Below are 18,542 nucleotides of genomic sequence, written 5' to 3'. Positions count from 1 at the left end.
GTTACCTATCCGTGTTTCTATTCACGTATCTTTCTTGAGACTGCGCTACACTACAGCGGAGAGACCGCAGGGCGAGTTTTGTGTTTCCCAGTAAGCGTAGCTAAAGGACCAAAGATAACTCACACGCCTATGTGACCACCAAAATTCGGTTCTCTTATGGAAACACCCTGAGGCGGGAGAAGAGGGGAGCAGTTCAGCGAGGCGCCCTGCGGAACTGCCTTACCGCACCGGTGGCACCTGACCTCCCCCGGGAGCTGCCGCACCAAGCCGGAGCTGCCCGCGGGCACCGGCAGGGTTTGCGGTGGGGCCCGGAGGAGCACGCGCTCCCCACTGCGACGTCCCCGTCACCATCGTCTCTGGGGACAAGATGGTCTGAGGACCCTTCCAGTGGCTATCGGGGCAGCCAGGCCGCAGCCCAGAGCCCTCTCCCAGAAAGCGGTAGCGAGACCAGCCACCGGTCCAGCCGCCCTGATGCAAAAAAACCCCAAAATAAAGCAAGGGGAACGAGGTGTAAAAACCCCCAAACCGACACGCGGGGAAAGGGGCCGGCGGCACGCTCCCCCCTGAGGGCGGCCAGCGCCCCGAGAGGCGCCGCTCGCACTTCCTCAGGGCTGAGGAAAGCCACTGGGGCCGGCCCCGCCCAGGCCCAGGCCCGAGGCCAGCCGGGGGAGACCCCAGCCGTGCCCGGGGGCCCTGCGGCCCCTCAGCCGCCCGTGCAGTGGCGGGGCCGGGCCTGGCCGGCGGCGGCGCCTGAGGTGTCCCGCGCCCATTCGCCGGCGGATCGGCGGGGCGGGGCGGTGGCGGGGCGGGCGGGCTCTGCACCGCCCTACGCCCGCGGGGGAAGGGAGGAGCCGGGGCCGGCCTCGCTCGGCGTCCCCGGCATGAAACAGCCGCCTCAGCCCCGCGGCGGCCCTTTAAATAGCCGCCGCCGCCGCCGAGCTTGTAGCGGAGTGTCGCCCTGAGCTCGCCGAGCATCCTCGCCGAGCCCTCCAGCTCGATCTGCGGCGGCGGGGCAGGACGGCGCCCGCCTGCAGTAAGTCTCCGGGTTGCAGCTTCGGTGCCGGCCGCGGGTCCCCTCACTGCCTTCCCTGGGGGCTCCCCGGAGCGGTGGCGGCCTTTCCCGCCAGCTGCCGCCCCCCCGAGCGCGGGGCTGGGTGGCGGCCGGGGAGCCGCTCTCCGCCGCGGCTGGCGGGAATCTTTCCGCTGGGCTCCCAGGGATGGAGCCCGCGGGGGTCGGCCCCGGCCCGAGCCGCCCCGGGGGGGAGCGGGGTCGGCTCCCGGCCCGCTCTCTCCACCGGGGAGAAGGCGGGAGCTGCGGCCTCCGCGCTGACGGCGCCTTTCCCGGCCGAGGGGCTCCGGGGACAGGGCGGGGGCCGGGCCCGGCCCGGGGGTCCCGGCCGAGCGCGGCCTGGCGGGGTTGCGGCCGCCGTGGGGCTGCGCCGGTCCCTCCCCCTGTGTGCTGCCCGCAGCAGCGGTCTCTGCTCATGCCTGTTACTATCGTGGCATCAGCAGTTCCTCGGCCTAAGGGGGTGGTATTTACGCTGGCAGGCTTCAAAGCGACCACAGAAAACGCTTCCTCAATGGCCTGTGTGTGCTGGCGCTCCTGGAGCGGGGCAGGCTCCAAAGCCTTCTCCGGCGGGAGAGAGCAGTTGCGGCTCATTTCAAGAGATCAGCTGTAAGAAAATGTTTCTCTCTGTGGCAGCATAATAAAATCTCAAATCATTAATTCTCTTTTATTTCCTTGAATTGTTGGCCAGTATTTTCATTTGTAACTCCTGATTCTCCTTTTTCCCCCCTCTTACTAGAGCAATCATGTTTGAAATCAGGAAGATTTGCTGTATTGGTGCTGGTTATGTTGGTGGGCCAACCTGTAGCGTTATTGCACAGATGTGTCCCAATATCAAAGTTACTGTTGTGGATGTCAATGAGGCCAGAATCAATGCCTGGAATTCAGATACGCTCCCAATCTATGAGGTAAGTGTGTCTCACTGTTGTCTCTTCATCCAGCCAGTGTGCCATTTGCGTCCTTCCCACCACATGGCCTTTCCACATGGCCCACTTCTGAAGCTTGATAAGTATAGCACAGTGATGTCCTTAGAAAAGAGTATTCTGGAACAGCTGCTTGTCAGTACTACTCATTAAACCAGATTTTTGAAATAACTTGGTATGTCTAGTGCAGGCAGGTATTTAAGGATTATATATGAAGGGCCTAGTAAGGAAAAATGTAATTGTATATATAGTAAATGGTGCCAAATCATGCTGACTTTCTTTCAAGACCCGATTTAATCATAACATAGTTCTCTTACTCAGTTATAGATATTATCTGCTGTGTTGTAGCACAATATGAATGTGTAATACTGGGTAGTAAGCTTTATTCCCATTCTGAATACTGCCAGAATCCAATCTGTGCTGCCCATCTTAACCATGTTGTAAGATGGGAACAGTCATGGTCCTGATTCACTTGTACCATAAACCTCCAGTCTGGCCTGGGAAGACTGGGCCAGATAAAAATTATTTTTAAATGTATCACACTGTCACTCCTTCATTACAGAATGACTCTGACTTGAAGATATATAAAGCATTTTTCTATTTTGCTTCTCTTAGCACTTATTTCTCACTCTTTTTCACCCTTAAAGAATAGGTGTCTCTTCTTTCCTTCATTCTTTCATGAGCTATAGTTTTTATAGGTTTGAGTTCTTTTCTTTAATGGGAGTGAAAAATTATCTTCACTCGGCTCCCAAAGACGAGGCGTGTTGCCTGGTACTAACAGTTACTCTTTCGCTATAAGAAGTCTTCCAAATCCTGTCTGTGCTGTAACACTAATAGAGTGGGTTTTTTTTCCTCTTAAAACCAAACCTATACTGTGACTCTTTAAGCGAAGATGAATAGACCTCTTTTGTCATACATATTCAAAGGAAAATGTGTATAATGCTCAGATTAGCAGATGAGACATGAATAAAGATCATGAAAGCAAGTACTTTGTTTTCTATAAACATTTAGACTGAATGGGTTAAAGTAGAGCTAGTCTTGGCATGTTTTTTTTTAAAAAAAAAAACAAAGTCACAACATCTGTTTGCTGGAATGGTGTCCTTTGCTTACAAAGAATGTACAAAAACTGCCAAGTATTAGTTCAGACAGTTGTAAAATTGAGTCATTGCACAATGAGTGTTTTTGTATTTTTTGTTTTGGGTTTTTTCTTTCCAGTGTCAGAAATTGTCTCGTTGGCTGCCTTTTATTTACATCCCAGTAAGACCATGGTTGGAACATTTGATGGCTTTGTAACACGGTATTTTTCCTGTGCTGACCTTTGTTTTCCATTTAAGTAGGTTTTCCATTTAAGTAGGTATTTGGCATAAAGTGAGACAGCAAAAATGTCTTGCATAAGAAAGCTTCTACTTTGTTTTCCTCTCTCTCCCTCCAGTGAACCTTTGCCTTTCTGGCGCTTACTCAAATACCTTGTGTCATGATAGGCATGTCTCAAGTTGAAAATTTGATTGCCAGGTTACAGTGTATGACTTTATTTTTCAAACAAAAAGTGAAGGCTTCTTTTACTTATGACAACTATATCTTAGTTAAATCATTTTGTAGGCCATTCTAATATGGAGGAATGCTCATGTACACATGGCCTCCTGCTCCTCTTGTCTGTGTGGAGGTGTTAAGGGAAGGGAAAGTGTTCTGGCATAGTATGTGTCTCTTGAAAGAATCTCATCAAATTGTGCCTGTGATTCTTCCATGCTGCAGGTGTGGTGCCATGATAAGTTTCGTCTGGTCCAAACATGAGTGGTTGCCAAAAGGAGTGGTCTTTATCTCCTGTGTGTCTCTGCTGCCTTTCTTTCACTGAATCTGGGCTTGCTAATTTGATGGAAGACTTCTTTGTGGTTTTTTTTTTGTGCTGAATCAGTTTTAGATCTGATGTTGGGGAGATCATGGAATGTGTAGGTGAGGGAAAAGGAGAGTTGGGACTACCTCTATTGTTTGCAGCCTAGGGAATATTGTAAGGTTTTATTTCTTGAACCTACTTAACATCACTCTACAGGTATTTCTTTAATTGATGCTCATGGTAATAGAATTGAGCATGGGAATAACTGGAGCCTAAAATCTGGTTGTGCAAATAACAATTCAGTGTGGCTGAAAGTTTCGAGACAGCGTTTTGAGTGTTTTGAATAAGAAAGGGCTTTATTTTTTTCTCTATGTAAATCTACAGAAGCTTAACTTTACATCTGGCAGACTAAAAACATTCCACATTGAGCAAAAAAAAGTCTTTCTGTATCTGAAATGATACGCTGTTTGTCTGGGCATGCAGTTTACTGTTCTTCTGACTGCATTAACCTTAACTGCTTTTTTCTGCTTTTTTTTCAGCCAGGGTTAAAAGAAGTGGTAGAATCCTGTCGAGGAAGAAACCTCTTCTTTTCCACCAGTATTGATGATGCCATTAGAGAAGCTGATCTTGTATTTATTTCTGTAAGTTCAGGGGGAGAAGGTGGTTGTGTGTGTTTGGTTTCCTTTTTTCTTTCTTATCAAATCATTATGTTGCCCTTATGTTGGGAAGAGGCCTTTGTTTTGTCATATAGATTCAGCTAGCAGTGTCATGTCACAGTTTTCTCCTTGTCTTTCTGTGTACTGTGGGAAGAGTGTTAAGTAAGCTTTTTATTTTATTTTTATCTGTTTCTTATAGCCAGTAGAACATTGACAAATGAACAGGCTCTAGGTCAAAATTATAATGTTGATGTTTAACTTGGTTAGGTGTATGAGGTCTTAGAGCAGAATGTAGTGCAGATCTGTCATTACATTGTACTACTGAAACCTATGGGACTTTAATAATATTGATACAGTTCCTAAATAGGAATGCAAAGCCATATACTGATTATTGGGTTACAAAGATGACATATTTCTAGAAGCTTTTAAAAAAACAGTCTTGTAATGGAAGAGGGGCTGGCTTTAATATTTTCTAGCTTTAATATTTCTGAGCTGTTGACACCACTAGGAAGAGGATCCAGTCAAACATAAACAGTGTGACCTTTTGTAATCTAGAAGGTTGTGCCTAATACAGAATCCAAAAGAACTGATTGCTGTTCATCTTGGTAGGCCACAGTTGAGTTATTTTTGTTACTTAAGTCCTCTTTTCTTGAGTGCACCTCTTTGTTAGGGCACCTTAGTACAGAGCTCTCTTTCTTGGCTGGATGGCTGCCACTAATACAGCCCATGTATTGCCACCTGTCCTTGGCTTAAAACATGCTGTTGTGTTTTACATGTTGTTGCCATTTCTTCTTTCAGTTTGTAATGAAAAGGACCCTCTGTCTTAATCTAACTGATGTGTTTTCCCTCATGTTGCCTTTTCTGTGTACTTCAGTGTAACAGTTTTCAGCAGCTCTACACTTCGGTTTCACTGCAAAGTGGGTTTAAGCCATAACTGCCTCACTAGCTGCAAGATTCTTATAATGTGAATTTTCGCACTCCTAATGTGGGACAGGAAACAAAAGGTGGCTGGCTGTAATCATGAAGAAATTACTGGTGTTTCCAGAATAAGGACTAAGTTTCACCGAAGCCTGCAGAGCTGCTATGAATTGTTCTTGTTTAAATTCTATTTGAATAGAGGCCAATGAGCTTTCTTTAGAAGACAAAATGGGTAATTGAGAAAGCTAATAGCTGTTCATCTGATACGGTAACTAGAATAATTCTGGGGTAGAAGCGAGCTGGACTCTGGGAAGGAAAGTGTCTGTTATTGTTAACAATTTCACCTCATCAGTACCTCTTGTGTTAAGGGACCTGTAACATTTCTTCCCCCTCCATGTATTTGTAACTAGGTTAACACTCCGACAAAGACTTATGGGATGGGAAAAGGCCGAGCAGCTGATCTAAAATATATTGAAGCTTGTGCTAGACGAATTGTACAAAATTCAAATGGCTATAAAATTGTCACTGAGAAAAGCACAGTTCCAGTACGTGCTGCAGAGAGCATTCGTCGAATATTTGATGCTAATACTAAGCCGAACTTGGATTTGCAGGTTAGCATAATCTTTTGAGTTGTGTATTTAAAGGCTGGTTGTTGCTTTTGGCTTTTATCTGGTGTTCTTTATTTCTGTGTCCGTAGGTACTGTCTAACCCAGAGTTCCTTGCAGAAGGAACAGCCATCAAGGACCTGAAGAACCCAGACAGAGTGCTTATCGGTGGAGACGACTCTCCAGAGGGACAGAAAGCTGTCCGTGCTCTTTGTGCTGTTTATGAGCACTGGGTGCCCAAAGAAAAAATCCTTACGACGAATACCTGGTCATCAGAACTTTCTAAACTGGTTAGTGTTACTCACTGCTGTTGTCTGCAATGAGCAAAGGCCATAAGTGAGACAAAGCTCAGAAGCAGAAGTTCACTGACACCGAGTGATGCATCTAGGAAAGACAGATGAGGCTGGGAGGACCAAGTATATATGTCAAAGAATATTAATCTTTTCCAATTATCTTCATCTTTTCCAATTATCTCAGTTGAGCTAATAGATGATATCAACTTTCCATTAAATAATTTTCTCACTTTTATTGCTCTGTTATTTATTACTAAACTTCCAGTGCTGCAAAAACTGGTTACCATCATAAAACATTTCAAACTCTGCAAGTTAAGCATTACTTTATTTTGCTTAGATCCCATTAACTGGCATTGATGTATTACAAAATGGTAACATAACTAGTTTATCTCAGAGTTACATAGATGCTAAACTAGTCCTTCCAGTAGTAACTCCCTTTGGTCTGTGGGCATCTTGATTTCTGGAAGAATCGAATTGTCTTTACTATGTTTTCTATTTACAGGCAGCTAATGCTTTCCTTGCCCAAAGAATCAGCAGCATTAACTCAATCAGTGCTCTGTGTGAAGCTACAGGAGCAGATGTTGAAGAAGTAGCAAGAGCTATTGGAACAGACCAAAGAATTGGAAATAAGTTTCTCAAAGCCAGTGTTGGTAAACAAAAAATCCTTTTTCTTTCTTCTCGCCTCCTTTTTAATAGTGCAATAGGTCTACTAGTAGTGTTTTGAAGTAAGTGATCTGATACGCTAAAGTCTTCTACAGCATGAATGTGTGAAAATATTGCTGTAGAGTACTAGCATAAATCAGTTTTTCTGGTAAAATGTCTAGGACTGAGGTTGCTCTAGACCCTGGCAATCTGAAACGCAAGAGTCCAGAGTGCGTGGTTTATCCTGCCTGGGACACTGGAAAGAAAAGTTGCAACTTTATTTTTCTGAATGGTGCAGAGCACTGATGATAGTGCTCTCCAAGATGTCTTCCCAATTGTAACTGCTGCAATTTTGTTTGGCAGTTGCTGCCAGTGGGGAAGGAGATGCCTCTAGGTCAGAATGTGTGATGGCAACTTCTAATTTGTAGGATGAATTCACTTGTTTAGATTTACTAGAGAGTAAGATGTGGTAAAGTGGTGATCAGTGCAACAAACTTTCAAACTTGCAGAACAAGACTAAAGCCTATCTGTATAGCTACAGTCTTCATGCTAGAAAGAATCATAGAATCATACAGGTTGGAAAAGACCTCTAAGATCATCGTGTCCAACCGTCAACCCACCACCACCATGCCCACTACACCATGTCCCTAAGGGCCTCATCTACACGTCTTTTAAATACCTCCAGGGATGGTGACTCCACCACTTCCCTGGGCAGCCTGTTCCAAGGCCTGACCACTCTTTCAGTAAAGAAATTTTTCCTAATGTCCAATCTGAACCTCCCTTGGCGCAACTTGAGGCCATTTCCTCTTGTCCTATCGCTAGTGTCTTGGCAGAAGAGACCAACACCCACCTCGCTACAACCTCCTTTCAGGTAGTTGTAGAGCGCGATGAGGTCTCCCCTCAGTTCTCCCTTAGCTGTGGTGATCTTTGGTTCTTGACAATGATTAGATATCCATTCGGGGGTGGGGGGGGGAAAGAACCTAATCTTAACATACTTGTTCTGAGAAATATTCCTGTAAATCTGTAGGTGGGGGGAGGGCAAACCCAGGAGCTTGTCTACCCACTTGTGATAATAAAAAAACTAGGGGCTATCTTACCATCTGTTTCCCTGAGACTGCATTAAATCTTCTGTTGACTTCAGCGCAACCTGAAGCAGATTTTAGGGCTTCTGTAACTTATGAAGTAAGTAGGTCCAGGAATTGGATTTTGAGAGATTCTTAAGGTTTTCATTTGCTAGCAGTGAAATACTGGGAAAAATTATAATGCTGACTATGTCAATGATTGCCAAAAACTACTCGATTCCAAAGATTGGGTTAGAATAGTACCTTAGTCACCTGTAAAATAACCATATTCTCTTTCAGGGTTTGGAGGTAGCTGTTTTCAGAAGGATGTCTTGAATTTAGTGTACCTCTGTGAAGCACTGAACTTACCTGAAGTAGCGCGCTATTGGCAGCAGGTACAAGTTCCACACTAATTTTTTTGAGGGGGTCGTGTTTCTTCAGTATTCAGCTTTCAGGCATTGAGCTTTTGAGCACTGTCCACATATAATCTGTGTTTCAGCTTTAAGAAGATACCTTAATGCTGATCATCTTTACATTTTAGGGCCCTCAGCCTAACACTGGCATTTGATACTAGTGGGTGCTGAGGCTTTTTTGGGGTAAATTAAGTTGTCTGAATCAAATGGATTGGGAAAGTGTCTAGAAGTAGCAGTAGAAAATGTGAAGTACAAGCATGTCTGGACTCCTGTCTTCCTCTTGTACTTGGTTATCTCGTCCACTTTGAATTCAGAGCTTATGATTTTCCTCAGGGTCTACTTTTACAATTCCTTTTCCGAAGGAACTCAGCAGAACTTGCTATTCTTTCAAATAAACGTGGTTGCTGCTGTTCCCTGGTTAATGTTAGGAATGGTTAGGAGGATGTGGACGCTCTCAGGCCTAGCACCAACAGGCCTAGCAGCAGTACCGGGATGCTCAGTCTGTACTAGTAAGAGTTTCCCTATTAACCAGTGAAAGTACCTTGTCCTCTTCCCAGTCCTGACTGAGAAAGCAGCTTTGACATATGTGGTATGGTCAGAAGAGCAGCTTTAGTTTATTGTCCTGATTTAGGCTGTGGTGATCAAGTACAAGGCTGCCTAGCAGATGCCCCCAGAATACCAAGCGCGTGATTTGCGTGCTTTATTAGCAGCTTTCCTTTTTTTCAATCTTCCTTTTGGCTAGCCTTTTTTCCCCTCAGTTTTCTCCATCCCAGTCTGCTGCCAAATAAACAACCTGCCCATAATTACTTTTTCGTCATTGGTCCGTACTGAAGTCCAGGATTTATTAAACCTTTACCTAGGTCGTTATGGCCACGTGGTACTGTTGATGGGGTTATCTAGGCTCTGTTGGCTTTGCAAGGTTCTATTCTTCAAAAGGTCCCTAATACTCCCTTCCAACTATCTGAAGGTTGGCTGGATCTCACTAATAACTCCTCCATAACTGCTTATAAAAGTCAGTTCTCCCTCACAGTGCTATCTGTGACTTTTGTCAGCTTCTTATGTTATCTGTGATGTCCAATGGCTTTCTACATCCTGTTCAGATAGTTTAACCTCCAGCCAAGGGCTAGTCAGCAGTCTAGTTGCTTGCAACTGTAAGTTTTGGGACAAGGAAGACATGGGGTTTATGCTGTCTGCCTCTGAAGAGGTTCAGATTGACATCTTACTTAAAAAGTGCACTTCATTAGGATAGTCCAGTCCATGGTGGAGAGGCTTGTAATCCCATCAGTGAAGCTGAGACTAACATACTGCATGAACCTTGCGCAGGCATCCAGGAGAGGTTTGGTTCAGTGTAGGACTTGGATGCATTGGCACAGTAGGAAAGAGAAGGAGCCCTAGGTTCTGATATTTGCTTCAAGAACTACTGCTTTTACTCAGTATAAGATGTAAGCAGACAACAGGCAATCCCTGGAGCAGCGGGAACTAACCATGTTACCTCAAAGATAATCTGATGAATAGGGAAAATTAATACTGTCTCGAAAGAGACAGATTGGTTTGGCTCTGTCCTTTGAGATCACAAGGGTTGTCCTCAAAATGTAACCTACTTGGTATCTTGGCAACCCAAAGGCATAGGAACACTTATGCTTTGCTCTGTGTGGAGGTGATTTTTTTTTTTTTTTAGTTAACAAAAGCCTAAAAGGCTGCATTGTTGATGTAAACAAACTAGTTAAAGCGCTTTTAATGCTTTTATGCTCTCTTACTCTCTTTTAAGAGCAACTCTTTGCAGTGTTTCTGTATGGCTTATTAAGCTGTGGACAACTCGGGTAGTAAGAACAGCTGCTGCAGAGTAAGGATAAGGTAAAGAGTGCTGTTCATGTAGTGCAACCCCTTACCTGCACCTCCTGCTTCCTCAGAGCACTGTCGTCTTGCAGAGGTCTGTCAGCCCCAGCCCACATGGTCAAGTCATGTAATGCAGACACATGTGCACCTGTATAAGCAACTGCGTGAACCCCTTCTTTGTGGCCTGAGCGCTGCACTGTCAGCAGCTCATCCCAGTGCATGCACATGGGAGACCTCAGACCAGTCTGAGGACAGGGTACAGATTCTGGAGGATGCGCTGATCAGAGCAGCCCTAGAATTCTAACTTTTATTCTCTGTGGCCTTTAGACAGGACAAGGCTCTCTAATAGTGAAATATTCATTCCTTGAAAACATACCTCCAGAAAGAAATGTGTCCCTCTTACCCTGTCAGCTGTTACCTTTTTCCCCATCACCACCCTGTTGAATTGCATAAATCTCACTACTTTTATTTCTTTTCTTCCAATAAATCTGGTTCACCAATATCCTTCCAGTGTATAGTTTGTTTCATAGGCTGCTGCTGTTAATCTTGATTTGGGTTGAAAGTCTCAAAACCAAGAGGGAAGTGTATTCTTTCCAGTCCATGCTGAATGTTGACTAGGTGGGGGAACCTACCTTTCCTATTTTACTAGTGATCCAGTGCCCTTTGTGTGTTAAGGGCTGGAGGTCAAAGTGTGAAGCAGGCTGGAGGAAAGTACAGGAACAATCAGTGAGTGAACGCGCTTTCATGTAGTAACAAAAGTGAGGCACTTAATCTGGTTTAACCACACTAGTTTTGTGTATTGAAATCTGTTAGTGTGGATTAAAAAGGCTAAAAATGTTCTCACAGTTGTTATACATGGCATGTAAGGAAGTGTAGGTCTGGCAATGGGATGTCCATGTGACATCAAGTACTCTAACACTGCAATTGCTTTCCATGTTTCTGCCTAGAATACAGTAAGCTGTAGATTTAAAAAAGCAATCTGAAAAAAATCCTAGTCTTTGAACTAGATAATGCATGATAGTATGTGTATATATGCATCTACAGACACTGATTAAAATAGAATTTGTCTCAGAATTTGATAAATTAACTAAATTTATCTTTGGATTACTTAATGATACTGAGTAAAAATACTTAGCTTTCTCTTTTAAGCCTCTTAAACTTACGTGTGGGTAGCTTGTCTTGATTGTTAATAGAATCTGTTTATAGTTTAAAATGGCTCCCTTCTGTACCATCATGTTTTATATAATTTCAGGTAATAGACATGAATGATTATCAGAGAAGAAGATTTGCTTCCCGCATTATTGACAGCTTGTTCAATACTGTCGCTGATAAGAAGATTGCTATTTTAGGGTTTGCATTCAAGAAGGATACTGGGGACACAAGGTAAGAAAACTAACTCAGTTCACTAACGTGGATTCTCTACACTTGTCACCAGCTATGCAGCTAAACCCCCCAGTTGAATTGCATTAATAAAAATAGATCAGATATGGGACCCTTAACCTCTTATGACTGAATTGGTTTGTAAGAAGGATTAGTCTTTCTTAAATGGGTGGAACAATTGATTCTTGACCTCTACAACATACCTGAATCATTCAGAAGCTAGAGCAGATAACTGTAGTCCTTATTAACTTGCATAAGCAAAGATAAATTTTGACAGAGTCCTTCCATTCTCCACAGACAAGAATGCAAACATTTTTGCAACTGGTTCTAAATTGCTGTGTGAAGCCAAAGTTTCAGCTTTGTTTCCCAGAGGTAGCTAATTCTTTTTTCCTGTAAAGCTCAAACTTGATACAACTCTTTCCAACTGCAGTTTGTGGGGAATGCTAATAAGCTTGATGCCTTGTTAACTATGGTCAGTAGGAGTCCTGGTGCTTAGTATCTCTCTTGCATGATTCAGCAAGAGAGACGTAAACTTGTTTTTCATATTACTGTCCTTGGTGTCCCTCAAGACTTCAAGTTTGCTGCTGGCATGGATTACCACTAAGATGTTTAACGTAAAACTGGTACAAAAGCTCCGGCATTGCATATCATGACACTTGAAGACTTTCATTACTTAGAACATGCCATCTGCCTCTTTAACTGATTGATTCACTTCCCTAGAGAGTCATCCAGTATCTACATTAGCAAGTATTTAATGGATGAAGGAGCAAAGCTCCATATCTATGATCCTAAAGTACCTAAGGAACAAATAATCTTGGATCTCTCACATCCAGGTGTCTCAGAAGATAACCAAGGTAAGAATGCTCATTTAAAGCTTATTTCCCCCCTTCCCTCCCCACCCTATTCTCAAAATACACAAGGTCTGTTTAAAAACTATAAATTAATTTTCACATTTTCACTATGGCAATGATGTGCTGTTGTCTACACTTATTAGGGGATTGTCATAGTTCAGAGGATTACCATAACTCTTCCCCCTTTCCCCATAGCTTTTTTCTATAAATGCTGATTCTGTACTATTGTATATTTCTCTTTTGATAAACACTCATTTGCATACATGCAAAGACTTTTCTCTCTGCATAATTAAAAGGAAGAGAAGGAAGAATGTCTAGAAGTAGGAGAGAGTAGTGTTGTTCTGTCCACTCTGCTGCGTCCTGAGTCTTATCTTGCCTTAGTTCTTGCTTGCATATCTGAAGTAGGAATAAAGAAATAATTTTGGAATTCACTGTAGAGCATTCTCCCTTCCCCACATCACTTCCAAATTCATTTGTTCCCTTAAATTCAAGAAGACTTTAAAGTAATTATCTATGACGAGAAATTTCTTGGGGAGAAGCAGGGGGTATTTGGAACTTTTGTTTTCTTTCCCTATTGGGGAGGGGGAGAAGGGATATGATGGATGGATGGGGGAGAAGGATAGATCAAGCTTCTAGAGGAAGAGAACGGAGGAAAATGAGCTATGATGAAGAGGAGTGAAGGGCGTACACTGACATGCCCTTGAATTAGAGGGGGAGGTGAAGGTTGCCTCGAGGTAGCTGCTGAGGCAGTCAAGGGCCAGCCCCCAGTGAGCCATCTTCTTTAACGCGAACTGAGTGTTAAATAGGAACTGTGATGTGCTGCTGTTGTACAGGCAGTGACCTTTGTGAGGGTTGGCATTTGAATGCTCCATAGTACTTGTAATTCTAGAGATGCTCCTGACTGTTTAAATCAAACTTGAATGCTTAACTTCAAACATATAAGTGCTCTAACTCTATTCAGATGCCAGGTACAAGCTGCTTTCACTTAAGTAGGTGAAATCAAAGTGACAAGTGTCTTGATAGAAAACATCTCTAGGTGAGTGACTTGAAACTCTTGTGTAGGGCAAGGAAGGAGACTCATTTGCACCAGATTGATACTAAAGATGTGTACAGAATAAAACTTTATTTTCCTTCTGTTACAGTGTCTCGGTTGGTCACTATCAGTAAAGATCCCTATGAAGCCTGTGATGGAGCTCATGCCCTTGTAATTTGCACTGAATGGGACATGTTTAAGGTAGATGTTATCTTCAATTTAAACTAAAGAAAAAGAGTGTTATGCTACTTATTTATTCTATCTGCTTTAATTACCCTTTACAGGAGTTGGATTATGAACGTATTCATAAGAAGATGCTGAAGCCTGCATTTATCTTTGACGGTAGGAGAGTACTAGATGATCTTCACAATGAGCTACAAGTCATTGGCTTCCAGGTAATCAGCTGGGTGATGCTGCTTCTTATGTTTCTTTCCTCCTGCTCACTTCCCTTTTGCACTCTCTTCCTCTGCAATGACTGAGTAGCAAGGGGAAAAAAACTCTTCAGGTGGGGATTTAAATCTAAACCCGTCTGTACTTCAGTCTCTCCACTAGTGCTGTCTTCCTCTGTTACCTTACTATTTTCATAGACTGCTGTGTTAAAATCCAAGCTACATCAGACTATGCCATCAACATTCAGCAGTATCGGCATGCCTTGAAGCAATTCTAGCATAGACAGAATTTGACTAATACTAAAATCACCAAATCCCTGAATAATCTGATAGAAGCATGTCAGCCATACGCAGTCAGAACAAAATCTACAAGCCAGATCAGATGCATGTTTCAGTTGTGTTTCATTCTGTGTACTTCTGAGTACTGTGATTACTTGCATAATGGCTATAGGCTTTCTCTCTTGATTCTTGATATTTTTTCCCCTGCTTAAACTACACACAGTAATTTACAGTTTGTGAACAGGCTTGTATAAATTGATTTAACCAGTCAATTGAAGCTGTTATGGGCAAACATGTACATACAGCTCACATGACTGGATGTTTGTCTAGAATATATTAATTAAATTTCTGTTAAATTTAAAATAGTTGAAGTATTTTGTCTTTTGGTGCTTTGCATCTGACTTGCACTACTTACTCAAGAGGAAAGCTACATCTCTCCTTATTTGCTGGGTGTCTGAACTGTTTTGCTAGTTGATGTTTTGTCCTCTACAAGCTGTGTCTTTAGTCATAGAATCACTAAGGTTGGAAAAGACCTCTAAGATCATAGAGTCCAATCATCAACCCAACACCACCATGCCCACTACACCATGTCCCTAAGCACCACATCTACACGTCTTTTAAATACCTCCAGGGATGGTGACTCAACCACTCCCCTGGGCAGCCTGTTCCAAGGCCTGACCACTCTTTCAGCAAAGAAATTAAATAGTGATTTACATTAGTCTGACCTAGAAATTAGGGGAACCTGTCTCACACTTTGAATTTTGCAGTACCTGGCTTATGTGTGTGTTGGCTTTGTTACATACTTTCTTACATAGAGTTGGCTGCCTTTAGCCTTTCAGAGTTGTATTGTTTCAAAAACAACCCACTGCATTAAGGAGGGGAAAAAGCTGCTTCTGTCCTAATTTACTGGTATAAATTTTTAGACAAAGGAGGCTGAACCCACATTTTCTGAATACCCAGAAACATTTTATGATATTTGTACTGATAGTCCTATGAAAGCTGAGGCACATGAATGTTCAAATTAGCAAGATGCAGCTTTAAGTAGGCAAAGCAGGCACCTGTGAAAGGCTGTTTTTAAAAAAAACTCTTTGCAACTCCAATCCCAGAAACTGTCCCTGGGCACACTGTGCTTTGTGGCTTGTATTATTCTAGTGTTTGTGAAATGTAGTCATGGTCCTGGATTTAATTTGTAGATTCCTCATAGGCTGACATGATTATGTTAGCTTGCCACACTCACTTGTTAAATGTGTGTTCTCTTTCAGATTGAAACAATTGGGAAGAAGGTGTCAGCCAAAAGAATTCCTTTTGCTTCTTCATGTGAAATTCCTAAGTTCAGCCTGCAGGACCCACCTGTCAAAAAGCCTAGAGTATAATGTTTAATAGGTACTGAAGGAATTCTGTGGACCTTCTTAATGATAATAACTGTAAGCCTATGCTTTTTTTAAGGAAAGATATTTTTCATAAACTAAAAACCAATTTTACACTAGAAATGGTACCTGGTACATGTGAATTCAGTCTATTTTCAAATCTATTTTTATAGCAATTTTTGTTTGGTTACTGAAGATGGTACAGACCTGTTTTTAATAATGAATCATCTTTTAAGTGGAAAAGTTACCTTCAAACTGCAGATTTCTGCTTCCAGAAGTGTTCCTAAACTGCACTTTAATTGTTTCAAGTGATATGAAAGTAAAAGAAGTAGAATATCTTTTTATTTTAGTCCAGTTGTGGACAGTGATCAGGAACCTTGGTCTCACCAGTTTTTCATTTTCTTTTGGGGTAATTCTTTGCCCAGTTAAATGCTTGCTCTAACTGGCATTGAAGTCAATAGATAAGTTGTAAGTGAATTTGGTAGGATTTGGGTTGAGCCCTGAAATAGAGCTGACTGCAACAGTAATACCCCTATCCTGGTTGGGATCAATTGGCACTGATGCAGTCTAAACTGTATCTGTTGAGAGGCCAGATAGTTCTGCAGGCATCTATCATATAATTAATAACAGTGGACTAACAGCTATAAACTGATCCACTGGCAGATCTTTACTTTTGATTCTTTGGTTGTCTTGCCTACATTCCATGTGCAGCCACATAAATTATTGATCTAATCAGATTCCTGGGGCAAGTTTTTCCTAAGTTACAGCAATACAACCCACCTTCAGCAGAGGAGCATTCTGCTTGTTTGAACATTGAATTTAAGCAGAATTACCTTAATCTGGTGTCAGTCCAAGGAGAAAGCAAATGTTGGCTTCAAAGCTACCTGATAATTATTTTTTTCCTTCCTTTCTGCTTACATACTTCAACTGAAAGCAGCTTTCTTAATGAATCTGCAAAAATTATTCTCTGCTGTTAAGAAATTATTAAAAATAAAAATTCAGTCCCATAAGTTAGTCAGCTTGCTACCTCATTTAATTAGCAGGAATGAATACTTCCTATGTTATCTTGATATTTTTGCCTTTACTATTACTTTATTTCTGTTTGTTTTTATTATTCTCAGTTGGCCAGTGCTATTAAAATCCTTGAGATGAGAGAGTTTGCGTTTGGCTTGTTGCATGGGGTTGTAAAATGGAGGGGAGGATAGAGAAAGATGACCATGAACAGGTTTCAGACTAGAAGGCAGAGACGTCTTAGTTGAATAATAATAGCGTTGGGATATCAGAGAATTATCCTGTAACTAGTCACACAATACCTTCTGAATTTATTCAACAGGTGTGCCTTCAAGTATGCTATATCAATAGTTAAACAGAGCATAAGATCAGTGTCATCTTGGCAGTAAGTGCTGCTATCAAAACTATTTACCCACAGAAATGTAGATACAATTTAAGCTTTAGGACAGCTATTTGAAGATTTAAGGAACTTGTATAACAATTTGGGTAGACAATACAAGACAGCGTTATCTGACTGAAATAGCTGTATCCTTGAACCAGATGCTTTCAGATTCTCCATGTTAATGCCTTCCAGGTGGGGACTTATAGTGCAGTGATCAGCAGCACTTTGGGCAAATATGCCTCAGGCTTTTTGCCCAATCATAAGATTCTTTTGTGAGGAGCACGTCAGAAGCCACTCAAAGTGAGTGGGAATTGTGGGGGCTTAAAATCAAACTGTCTTTCATCGTGCCATCTCCTCTTTCTGATTTGCTAGCGCTGCTCTCATACAACACCTGCAGAGCAGGGACAACCCTGTGATACAGTTGTGGTATTTGTAAGCACTGTAATCAAACTGGTAGATCACCCTGTCTTTGCAGGTAGGCATCTTCTTGACTGCCTCTGCCCCCATAGCACATGAGAGGGCTGATTATTTCTCCTTGGGGATTAAGAAGAAGGTGATGACAAGTTGTGCTCAGAGGGTCTCTTGTCCTGAACTATGTTCAGGGTAGCACAGCACTGCTTCAGGGCTCATCTTAACAGGGAGGGTGAGTAGAGGCTTCAGAAAATCAGGATGCTTTTCAGAAGCTTGCACAAAGCTGTAATAGTAGTGCCTCTGTATGGGACCTGTCCTCACCAGTTTGAAGTAGACGGAGGAACCGTTAAACTCTTGGGTGAAGTGTTGCTCCTGTTGGGAATGGTGCAAGAGCTAGAAGGCTGATCAGTGTTCCTGAGGCCTGCAGTGGCTTTTCACACGCCGTCCCAAGGAGGTGGAGGAACTAGGTGCCATACCCCTATTCCTATTCTGTTTTTCCTACGGACTTAGTCAAAGCCTGGATAGTGGCTTGTGGCTTAATCATAAAGATGATAAAGAATGGGAAAGTTAATGACAGAGGGATCACTCTGACTCCCCTTTCTTAGATCCTTTCTGAAGAGCCACAAGGGGTAGAACTGGTACTGACACTTTCCTTGCTTTCTTGGAGAGTCAGCTTACTTAGTTCCTTGGAGGCTGCATTCCTTTAGTGGGACACTGGGATTGTGGGATGAATCCAGTCTGAACAGCTGTTGGTGAATGCCTTCAGGATACTGAAATACTTACCTTGCATATATGCAAGAGAACCTTACCACAGCGAGCTTTGGAAGCTTTTGCAGCACTGTGAATCATAAGCTGTCCCCTTCAGAATACAGTTGCCAGGGGAATAAGAATTGGAGATGACTTGCATTCCTGCTTTGAAGGCTTGAGTAGTGCATTCAAGAGATGGGTTTTAATGCTATTGAGTCTTTGTCTATGGGATCTTACAGCATGTAATTCTTGATGAGAATTGTGTAATACGAGTAATGGACTCCTGTGCTCTGAAATTCTTTTTTATGGGGTTATTAATAAAATGCAATCCCACAGTAACACTGCTTTTCACTGCAAAAATGTGCAATACAACAGCTGAAGCAAATCGAGCTTTAATACAAGCCTATGAATAGTATGATATAGGCTGCATAAATTCTTACCCAAGACG

General features: G+C 42.7%; 1 protein-coding gene across 1 annotated transcript; it reads left to right on the top strand.

Moving 5' to 3' along the window:
- Nucleotides 1-791: 791 nt before the first annotated feature.
- On the top strand, nucleotides 792-16,697 carry UGDH (UDP-glucose 6-dehydrogenase). Its single transcript, XM_075148944.1, has 12 exons — nucleotides 792-1,033; nucleotides 1,806-1,974; nucleotides 4,360-4,461; nucleotides 5,805-6,005; nucleotides 6,092-6,289; nucleotides 6,795-6,942; nucleotides 8,296-8,390; nucleotides 11,497-11,627; nucleotides 12,345-12,478; nucleotides 13,618-13,709; nucleotides 13,793-13,903; nucleotides 15,439-16,697. The coding sequence occupies exons 2-12, from the start codon at nucleotides 1,813-1,815 to the stop codon at nucleotides 15,547-15,549; spliced, it is 1,485 nt and encodes a 494-aa protein (XP_075005045.1). The 5' UTR covers nucleotides 792-1,033; nucleotides 1,806-1,812; the 3' UTR covers nucleotides 15,550-16,697.
- Nucleotides 16,698-18,542: the final 1,845 nt, after the last annotated feature.

Source organism: Calonectris borealis, chromosome 4 (genome assembly GCF_964195595.1).
Source record: "Calonectris borealis chromosome 4, bCalBor7.hap1.2, whole genome shotgun sequence".
NCBI classification, from domain to species: domain Eukaryota; kingdom Metazoa; phylum Chordata; class Aves; order Procellariiformes; family Procellariidae; genus Calonectris; species Calonectris borealis.
Note: the sequence above shows the minus strand (reverse complement) of the source record. Positions and strands in the feature narration are given on the sequence as shown.

Excerpts from the sequence above, each read along its gene's own strand:
- UGDH (XM_075148944.1), top strand. The coding sequence starts at position 1,813 with ATGTTTGAAATCAGGAAGATTTGCTGTATTGGTGCTGGTTATGTTGGT. Across the intron at positions 6,943-8,295 it reads GTTTCTCAAAGCCAGTGTTG|GGTTTGGAGGTAGCTGTTTT; the intron begins GTAAACAAAAAA and ends ATTCTCTTTCAG. Across the intron at positions 11,628-12,344 it reads AAGGATACTGGGGACACAAG|AGAGTCATCCAGTATCTACA; the intron begins GTAAGAAAACTA and ends TCACTTCCCTAG.